Raw genomic sequence first — 10010 nt, 5'->3', positions numbered from 1 at the left:
AGAAATCTGATTACCCAGAACCGCAAAGTAATACTCCCTATAATCTTCCCAGCATTGGAGAGAAACACTTGCGGTCATTGGAACCAGGCAGTTCAGAGTCTTACACTGAATGTCAGGAAGATATTCTCAGATGCTGACCAAGCATTTTTTGATGAGTGCTTGGCCAGATTCCAAGAAGATGAAGTGAAGGAAAAAGAGATGCAGAAGAAACGGGAACTAACGTGGAAGAGATTGGAAGATGTGGCTGCATCTACTGCAGTAAGCAATGAGGCTGTTCTGGTTTCAAGATTTGTCTCTTCCATTGCCATTGCCGCCAGCGCAAGTCCGAAGGCAACAGCGGGCAGTTGAGAGATGCAATGAATGCAATTTATAAGAAATCATTCACATCCATCGTAGTGGAATGATCCAGGGTGTAACTGGACTGGTACACCATGGGAATTGGTTGATCTCACTTGGGTTTTTAACAGCGAGACTCTTACCTCCTGCCTGACAAGTGAAGGTGGGGTTCTGTGGATATTAAGCGTGCTTCTTTTTTGGTTCTGGGCTCATTCATTTTTATATATCTTCCTTCTTTGTGTTTTTTACTTTCGCCCTCTTTCCTTACTCTTCCATGATGGAAGTGCAAGTGTGTATCATAAGGGATTTAGTTTATAAAGGCAGTTCGTTGGATTTACTATCAGATACTGTTTATCATTGTTATTATTTTTTGTAATGATGCAAGGAGATATTTTTTCCCCGGTTCCCTGCTAAGCTGTGCACACCCCAGCCCTCGTATTTATTTCTGGGACGAATTGGTTGAACTGTTCTTTGCTGCTTGGGTTTCCAATGATATTTTTCTTAATACATGCCAGGTAAAACCATTATGAACATGGTCTGAGTTAAACGGATGGAGTCCTCTCAACCACCTTTGTGTTTTGCACTTCATAGTTCCTCCATTAGGATGATTGTGGCTTAATTTCTCCACTCAGATTTAACAGTATGGGAGCTCTAGCAAGAAGGGTAGAAATGAAAAGAAACCAAGAAACCAACCACTGATACAGTGAATCCTGCCAATGTCCCTACAACCATCTTCCTCCCTACTAAAGAAATCATCTTTCTAGCATTATCGGTGTCAACGATCTATCCCCCAACTTATTCATCCTCATATTCGACCCAGTAGTCTTTTACATTCATTCCTGGTCTCCTTATTGCTTCTTTGATTCTGCCCACATCTACCCACCTCCCCACCACCGCCAGGGATATCCATTTCTGCACTCCTTAATTGCAGTAGATCTTCCAGTCCACCAAGGGGCACCCACAATGACTAACACAATCCTCCATTAACCTCATTGCCAAAGTCACCTTCATATTATACATTATTAGTGCTAATAATAGGTATCTAGTCTAGGAACATTCACTTTCTACTGATCTTCATCGGGTTAGGCAGTGACTGCTAACAAGGACAAATGCTGTCCAATGAGAATGGTCGGTCCATTATCAATGCAAAAAAGGAATGAATGAACAACGTAATTAAATTTCTTAATCAGTACAACGAGACTAAATGAAAGCAGATGGTTGTAGCAATTTCAACTATTGATATTTCAGCTTCTAAATACTTTATAGATTTAGTGAACAAATGCAAAAGAAAAAAAAAATCAAAGTATGCAACATGAAAAGCTATTACTAGTCATCCCCATATGCTCGGAAACTATAACGCTCTTGGTATGGACCATTGAAGAAAAGATCTGCCTCGAACCACTTAGGGTAACGAACAAGGTCCCCAGCAACAAATCGCATAAAGCGCTCACTGCCTTCGGGCACAACCCTCACCTCACCTTCCTCAATGTAAACCAGCTGGTCCACTTGCCAGTCCCAGGGTAGTTTGCACTTGCCCGTCTTCCATACTGACCATCTTGAGACCCCAAGCTGTGTTAGTCGCTCCGGTGACACTTTCCTTTCCACCCTCACATTGTACAATTCCTCTAAAGGTTTCTCCACCCGCATTGCCTTCACACCACAACAGGAAGACGCCCCAATCCTGTTGTTAGAACCGCTGCTTCTCTTGAAAGAGAAGTAGCCAAGAGTTGGAGTAGATATCATGCTTGCCATTTTCTCAATTTCCTACCCTAGCCTTACTGTTGCCTACCTGCAAATTTGAAGCATAGTTAACGCGCAGTGATAGAGAAATTACCAACAATAACAACTGACAATGAATCCCAACTTGTTATTGTACATCAAGACCCTGTAAGCTGATTCTTGTCCGAAATGTGAAAATGCTAACAAAAGTCCGAAATTTTAACAGAGGAAAATTATTTCAAACATGCTTGAAATGATTATATCACTTTAGCCAGCATTTTATAAATATATGAGCGACTTCCAAATTCTCAAAGCCCAACTTCTTTCAAAGAAGAAACAGAAATGAGTTCAAATGATTCAAAGTACATTTCTGGGTTTTAAGTTTCATAATCTATAAACAATATTGATGAGAGCCAAAAGGTCTTTTGCCTACCCACTCTCCCCAGATTTCCTTAGCCACCAAAAAGAGGAATACACAGGCGCAGATAAGAGAGAAAAAAAGAAAGAGCAGAAGAACCACAAAATCGAAAGAGAACAATAAATTAAAAAAAAAAAAAACAGAGCCAGATTCTCTTACCTGTTGATATATCCAAACTTGTATAGTTCAAGACAAAGGCCGAGATGAGGACTCAGAAGCACAATGAATTCGTTCCTAAAACCCCTTTTAGTCTTCAGCTGAGGTTTAACTGATTATCCACGAAGACACAACTTATTGCTAGTCAACTCGCCTGCGGGTGACCCTTTAGTTGTCACCCACAACTCTCACTTTCTTAGTTACCTGGTACCGGTTCTCTCGGTCATTTCTCTGTTTCCTTTTTCCCTTCACAGTGTTTTTTCAATTCAACCAGACAAAGACAATTGTAAACGTGTCCAGTTCTCTTACACACAGCTTTTCCGTTTGAAAGATTTGATGATATAAAATGGAGAAGCTTAGAATTTAGAGTGGTTTCACCATGTTTTCTGGAACCACGATGATGGTACCGCTGAGACCCTGTAATGGGGTCTCTCAGTATTTATCAAAAAGCCCAATGGTTCACACAAAGAGGCAAACAACTCCAAGGAATGTTTGCATGAAAGCACAAACACAAGCAGTTCCCTCCCGAACCCAGGTTAGTTCACTTTTCTCTATTTCCTGTTGTTTTGGAAGAAAATCACACGCCCCCCTCATCAAAGGAATTTCCGGTTGAAAAAGTATATCATAAAAGCTATGGTTGTCTATGTTTGTATAGCATATGGTTCGTTAGTGTCTTCGGCCCAGCATTTTTTTGTAATGATTTAGTTGTTTGTATAGAGAAAGTTTGATATGTTGTTTGTAGGAGGATTTTTTTTTATTTTTTTAAAATATAATAATAATTTTTTAAATTAATAAAAAATATTTTAATTTTTTTATTATTTTTATCAACGGTATTTTTAGTCTTAGGATAGAGTGTTTATTTCGAAAACTAATAAACTTTTGTGTAATTTCGATCAAAATTTAAAAAAAGTTTGAATATTTTATCCTATATAATACTATTACTTCTCTATCAAGCTTTATTATTTTCAATATTTTGTTAAATTAAATTTTAATAAATATATTTGAAAACCACTTGATTGGAAGTGAGTATCCTTTCAATTTTAAACCAATTAATAAATAAAAAACAAAATTTTCAATATTGCAAAATTGACTAAAAGAGTGAAATTAAAAGGTATTTATGGAACACAGGAGTGTTACATTTGATGCCAATTGATTCTGAAGCATTATTGTTTCAATCTTGCAGAGGATAATGGAGAGCATTTCAGTCGGTGGTGAGGTTGGAGGTGCTGGTGGAGCATACTCCTACAGTGCCTTGAAGAGGTTGGACAAAACTTGGTCGAGCATCTGCTCTGCTCAGACTGGTACAGTTTATGTCACTTGTTATGCTGCAAAGTTAAAGTGTCAAGCTGTGTTTTGAAAATGGTAGCTAACCTTCATTTCTCTTTGCAGTTCAGCAAGAACCTCAGCAGGTAGTTTCAGATTTTCCTGGTGTGTTTAGCCGTTCTGCTCTTGCTGAAAAAGCAGTCCACAAATTTGACGTCATAGTTTGTGGGGGTACTTTGGGAATCTTCATTGCCACTGCCTTGAGTGCCAAAGGTCTTAAAGTCAGTGTTGTGGAAAGAAATTTACTAAAAGGGGTATGTTTCCCCATAGAGTTCATTCTAGAGATTCTTTATAGCATGAAGATTTTGCTTCAACATGCTTAATTTTAACAATGTTAATGATATTTTGATCTTAGAGGGAACAAGAATGGAACATCTCAAGGAAAGAGCTAATGGAACTTGTAGAAGCTGGCATTTTGAATGAAAATGACATTGAAGATGCTACTGTTGTATCATTCAATCCTGTAAGTTTCTGAACATCATGAATTGATTAGTGTTTTTCAGGTTATCCAGATTTATGTTAGCTCCATTTTTTGGTTCTGTAGCCACTCAATTCCTACATGTTCATTGACAAAGTTGAAATGCATCAAAGGAATTATCCAATTCCCATTTTGCTGCTGAAATGTAACCATCCAACGACCTCACAAATATTCACAGTAATTTCTACATATGATTGGGAACATTTAAGAGTTACGTAGTCCACATGATATGCTGTAAACTTCAGCCATTTACGAAAAAGGACTTCTGATTCTACTTCCATGGTATATAAGAATGTGATGCTGTGCCTTCTTTGTTTAACCACGCATAATATTGTGATATGACTCACCATAATACCAATTTGAACATATATGAATGTTGATTCTTTGATTACAAACCCAGATAAAAGCATATACATAAAGACATCCTGCCAAGAGTTCATGTGCCTATCAAATCTCCAAGCTGGATTGCATGTATTCATTTTAATTTGTCACAGTAACCTAGCGCACTTTTGACTGAATGAAAGGAATGATTGTTCAAGGCTCTGTTATAGAAGTTTAAGTTTCATTTGTCACAGTAACCTAGCGCACTTTGCTCAAACATGCTCTCAAATAACTTACTGAACCACTGCAGTGAAGCTTAACTTTTCACTACCAAGCACTTTCCTTTTGCAAACACTTATGCTTGAAAGTTCCTTCAGCACCCCACAGCCTACATCTCTTACAACCCTTTAGTCTCAATGCAATTATACTTATGTTCATCTTTTCTTTTTCATTTCATAAACTGCTCAGAACAGATGTGGATTTGAGAAAAAGGGCGAGATCTGGGTAGAAGACATTCTTAACCTGGGTGTCTTGTGAGTAATTTTACTTTTTGAATCTACATTATATATGAATAATCAAAAAGGAGATATTTTCGTTGGATTTTACCTATTTATGGATTAAATATTTTTACCATGTTGTAAATGAAGTTCATTGTGACATCAAATAAAAATGTTACAAATAAATTCTGCTAACAGCTTCTCTCTGCACCAAAATTTGTGTTAAATAAGTAAAGAAATAACTATTTATTAATTATGTTGCCACTAGCTACAGATACCTCAAGTGCACTGCTCATGTAATTTATGTTTCATTTCTAGCATTGCACGAATTTGTGTAGAAGTTTGTACCATTACTTGTGATTGAAAACTTACTTTCTACTTTTAATCAAAAGCTTGACTTATATTATTATTATTATTATTATTATTACCGTTTTATCTTGCCTTTTTTATTTGCATATGAGTTGGGCAGAAACTTCTGTTATTCATTTATGTTGCTTTTTCAATAAGTAAATGACTTTCTTTCATAAAAAAAAAAAATACATCTAATGTTTTTAGAAGTTGTAATTTAGAGGAAAACAAACAGCTATTGAAAATGGGAAATCTGGAACATTATGTAGGCTGGATATAAAAACCTCCTAGGTACAACATAATATTTGGGAAATCTTTATGAGAAGTGTAATAAACAGAGGCAGAAGTTAATGCATGCTTCAGTTTTACTTTCAATTTTTATCCATATTTGAGTGTTAGGAGGCTTCTTTTTCTGCAGACAAAAGCATGCTCCATTCTTCTGATAATAGTTAATCTGCAGTTTGGTTTTTGTGAAAACCAAGGTCTCTAGAGTTATTCTTCAGCAATATGACATTATATATATACATATATATTCATATTCATATGTATATGTATGTATATATATATGTATATATATATATATGTCTGTTTGTGTGTGTATATATATATTTGGATAATTAATATGCCATTATATGATAAAGGTTCGATTCACGAAATTTCAGAAGCTTATTTTCCATTTTTTTCCAAAAAAGCTTGGGTCAAAGTTGTTAATATATATTTTGCTCATTGTATTTCAAAACTTCATTACGACATTCATTGACTGATATTTTTCTCCATTATTCCAGGCCTGTAAAGCTTATAGAGATTGTGAAAAAACGCTTTCTTGCCCTTGGTGGAGTTATCTTTGAAGGTTGCAGCGTGTCTGGCATAAGCATTTATGATGATGCAGCTGTGAGTTTACTGATATGTATGAAGTTGTACAGTTGATATTGCATATGGTTGATACTTGATATTGTCATCTGTCAACGAGGTTGATGAATAACTTAATTCTGCTATCTTTCTTAAATTTGATGGTACACATCAGTGATATTCCTCATAATAAAGTGTCAAAACTCATAACACTCCTGTGAGAAAATAGGGTACCATGCTTTATATCATACTCCAATTAGACCAAAGGGATAATTTTGTGAAAGAATTCTCAGACCAACTTTGGTTAAGCAGCAACATGGTTACACACTTGACAGGACAGACCGATAGTAAGATAGAAGACTGGAAGACTGGAAATGATTAATCAGGGTTTGGGATTTTATAAAAAAGTTATGGCGTTTATGTAGATAAAGAATGAAATATTACTGATTAAGGATTTTTTTGTCATTCAGTTTTGAGTAAGAGTGTGATGGAGAGATGTTTGGATGAGATTTTTATTTCTCTCTTTTCTTTATGGGAAAATGTCTTTCAACCAGATAGAACATTTAAATTTCATAACTTGCAAATGGGATTAGATTTCTCTGTTAATAAAAAACTTGATGATTACATCTTGCCACCTATTCTATATAGGTCTTGCAACTTGCTGAAGGAAACATTCTTTCATCTCGTCTCATCATTGATGCCATGGGAAATTTTTCTCCTGTGGTAAAACAGGTTAGGTTCCCTTTCTTATGTATAATAGATGTATATCGCATATAGTGGTTGAATATGCTTCTACTATTTGGACCAAAGGATTAATTTAAACATAACATCAACTAAATTTTACATGATACATTCGTTTATAAATTTATGTGCATGTTTGTGCTTTTATATTAATAATTGAACTTTTGAGTTATAAAGAATTTGTGCATATGAATTTGTCCTACAAACTTTTTCCATTGCTAACTTACCAGTGAATGAAAGAAAATCAAGTCCCTTTATGTAGAATATGCTCAAGCTGGCTTATGGCATCTGTTTTCACAGATAAGAGGTGGGAGGAAGCCAGATGGTGTTTGCCTTGTTGTTGGGTCCTGTGCTCGCGGATTTGAGGATAACTCTACAAGTGATGTCATATATAGTAGTTCATCAGTGAAGAAAGTTGGCAATGCAGAAGTACAATACTTTTGGGAGGTAAATTGGCTCTTTGTGGTATTATCTGCATTAAATGGAAATAGTATGCCTTTGATAATTGTATATTTTCCATATTGTTAGGCATTTCCGGCTGGGTCTGGTCCCTTAGATCGCACAACTTATATGTTCACTTATGTTAATCCTCAACCAGATTCCCCAAAACTGGAAGAATTATTGGAAAACTATTGGGATTTGATGCCTGAATATCAGGTTAGTTTTCTCATCTGCGGTCCAGTCTATTGGATTGTTAATTCATTTATTAAGGGCTGCATCTTGGTGGTGTTGGATCTTTTATTTAGTCTTGCTGTGATATGCTTTTCTCCTATCTAGCAACACCATAATTGTAGGCATGCTAAATTTGTGATGTTCACAATAACAGGTTCCTGTCGTCAAGCCAGTTAATTCATTATGGAATCTTTTTATTCTACATCTTCAAACTGCATAATTAAGCAGGTTGAAGGCAGTTTAGCTGGTGCCTCTATAACTCAGTAATTATATGCTCTTCTGGCCATATTAACAAATTATTTACCTTCACTCACCTGGCCAATTGATCCGCTGCCAAGTTGTCAGGCTCACAGTTCTTGTAATCAGCTTGCTGCATTTTCAAATATAACATAATATGCATTCTGGAATAATTATTCTTCGAAAAATGTTAATGAGTGCATATAGGGGCTATTAAAAGCAATGACTCCCCTTCAATTGAATGACAATGAAAAAATCTCTAAATGGCTCCCCTTATTAGCAAAATTTTTTGCAAATGCATGTGATGGTTCAGGCTACAACAACAATAAAAGAAAAAAGAGAAACAAGAGAGAAAGAAAAAGTAGATGCTCTATGCTGGTTGCCGTAAAAGGTGGTTCTTGATTGAATGAGTTTATCCTTCATTTATAACCAGTTCTCTAAAATTTCTGTTCACCTTCAAAATATGCTTTCTACTGTCTCTTGCACCAATCTATATTGCAATATGATGCTGTTAATAATCTTGCTTTCAATATACTAGTGTGTTTATATCTCCCCTTTCGGTTTCTGCAAAGGATGCATATGAATCACCAATCTGCGACTTATAATTTCTGTAGGGAGTTTCTATTGATAATCTGGAGATACTGAGAGTTATATATGGCATTTTCCCCACATATTGTGAAAGGTAATGATTCCATGAATTGATAAATCTACTTTAATGAGGTTAAAAATGTTTTGTGCTATTTATTCAAAGCAATATCATTCATACGTTCATGATGAGAATGAGAAACCACTCTTGAGAATTTTCAACTTAAGCTATAGGTGTTCTTGAAAGAAAATGATTGGCTGTGTTATGTTTGATCAAACTTGAAGATTGTTAAGAGTGTGACTTGATAATAGAATATTTCTCCTGTTGTGTTTTGAAATACTGTTATCAGGTATTCTTGGTGTGAGGCATTTATCTTATTCACTTTCCAGTTGAATAAATGTTCTCTTACTAAATTTTAACAGTTCTATTTTTACACATCAAGCTTGTCAGTTGTTCGGTACTTTTAATTTACTGTTCTCTTGGTTTTCACTTGAGTTGAATATGCTGAGTATTTATGTTCTTCCAATTCTTTATTGGGGAGGATCGACTTGACAGTCCATTGCCAGCAGCATTTAATCGTGTTTTACAGGTTATTTTTTCTGTTAACTTTGAAATCTTCCAATGGATTATTGGTTATCTGAAATAGAATGCACGTGTCATGAATTTATCTTTTGCAGGTTGGTGATGCTAGCGGCATACAGTCACCTGTCTCTTTTGGTGGTTTTGGGAGCTTGACTAGGCACCTTGGAAGATTATCAAATGGTACATTCTTGGTGTCATCCTTTTGCTAATTTGCACAGCCAATGATTTTTTGAGAGTTTCCACAGATAAACTAAACTGTTCCAGAAAGTGATATACTTTTAAGATGGGTGTAAACTATATCACATTGCATAAGCTTCTATTAACGGATATTAAACAGCATCTTATTGTTAACTCTTACCTATTAGTTTCTTTTTTTCTCACCTTTTTTTCCTTTGTCTTCCTGGGTGCACCCTGGTAGGGGTTGTTGGGGGGAGAACCAGAAACGTGTGTTCTTAATAATTTTAAAAAGGAAGGTGTACATGGTAACCAGGAACTTGGGGAAAGAAAAAGATGATTTATATTCTTCAACATGGTGAAACTTAAAAAATTTGTGCCTTCTTCAAGAGCAGGGATTTATGAAGCAATCAATGGAGATTTTCTTGACTCATACAGCTTGTCCCTGCTGAATCCTTACATGGTTAGTAACCTGTGTTCTGCTACTATAAGGTTAAGCCGCTAGCCCTTATGATTTTCTGAATCTAGTTCTGTTTGCTGCAGCCGAACTTGAGTGCTGCATGGCTATTTCAA

The 10010-nt window shown here is 35.8% G+C and overlaps 3 protein-coding genes across 4 annotated transcripts in view; 1 reads left to right on the top strand and 2 right to left on the bottom strand.

The window, feature by feature from the left end:
• Nucleotides 1-1537: 1537 nt before the first annotated feature.
• Nucleotides 1538-2785, bottom strand: LOC110429346 (RmlC-like cupins superfamily protein). Its single transcript, XM_021445344.2, has 2 exons — nucleotides 2633-2785; nucleotides 1538-2125 (listed from the first exon to the last, which is right to left on the bottom strand). The coding sequence occupies exon 2, from the start codon at nucleotides 2086-2088 to the stop codon at nucleotides 1663-1665; it is 426 nt and encodes a 141-aa protein (XP_021301019.1). The 5' UTR covers nucleotides 2089-2125; nucleotides 2633-2785; the 3' UTR covers nucleotides 1538-1662.
• A 76-nt stretch (nucleotides 2786-2861) lies between these two features.
• The window catches only part of LOC110429344 (Lycopene beta/epsilon cyclase protein), an 8712-nt gene continuing 1563 nt past the window's right edge, over nucleotides 2862-10010 (top strand). Inside the window, exons 1-14 of one of the 2 annotated variants that reach the window (XM_021445335.2) lie at nucleotides 2862-3164; nucleotides 3813-3930; nucleotides 4019-4206; nucleotides 4308-4415; nucleotides 5220-5284; nucleotides 6382-6487; nucleotides 7094-7177; nucleotides 7487-7633; nucleotides 7715-7843; nucleotides 8710-8777; nucleotides 9237-9270; nucleotides 9359-9443; nucleotides 9833-9900; nucleotides 9981-10010. The exon at nucleotides 9981-10010 is cut by the window's right edge and continues 84 nt beyond it. In XM_021445335.2, coding sequence (XP_021301010.1) covers nucleotides 3009-3164; nucleotides 3813-3930; nucleotides 4019-4206; nucleotides 4308-4415; nucleotides 5220-5284; nucleotides 6382-6487; nucleotides 7094-7177; nucleotides 7487-7633; nucleotides 7715-7843; nucleotides 8710-8777; nucleotides 9237-9270; nucleotides 9359-9443; nucleotides 9833-9900; nucleotides 9981-10010 — 1386 coding nt within the window. In that variant the 5' untranslated portion in view covers nucleotides 2862-3008. The remainder of the gene's footprint in view (nucleotides 3165-3812; nucleotides 3931-4018; nucleotides 4207-4307; nucleotides 4416-5219; nucleotides 5285-6381; nucleotides 6488-7093; nucleotides 7178-7486; nucleotides 7634-7714; nucleotides 7844-8709; nucleotides 8778-9236; nucleotides 9271-9358; nucleotides 9444-9832; nucleotides 9901-9980) is intronic. The other variant, XM_089782344.1, reaches the window with a different exon arrangement.
• Nucleotides 7850-10010, bottom strand: part of LOC110429345 (coiled-coil protein) — a 6771-nt gene continuing 4610 nt past the window's right edge. The window contains exon 6 of the transcript XR_016350731.1: nucleotides 7850-8228. The gene's annotated coding sequence lies outside the window, so the exon portion shown is untranslated. The remainder of the gene's footprint in view (nucleotides 8229-10010) is intronic.

This window comes from Theobroma umbraticum, unplaced genomic scaffold (assembly GCF_002168275.2).
Source record: "Theobroma umbraticum cultivar Fairchild unplaced genomic scaffold, ASM216827v3 scaffold_44.0, whole genome shotgun sequence".
Taxonomy (NCBI): Eukaryota; Viridiplantae; Streptophyta; class Magnoliopsida; order Malvales; family Malvaceae; genus Theobroma; species Theobroma umbraticum.
This window is presented reverse-complemented; position numbering and strand designations above follow the sequence as displayed.

Excerpts from the sequence above, each read along its gene's own strand:
- LOC110429346 (XM_021445344.2), bottom strand. The coding sequence starts at position 2,088 with ATGGCAAGCATGATATCTACTCCAACTCTTGGCTACTTCTCTTTCAAG.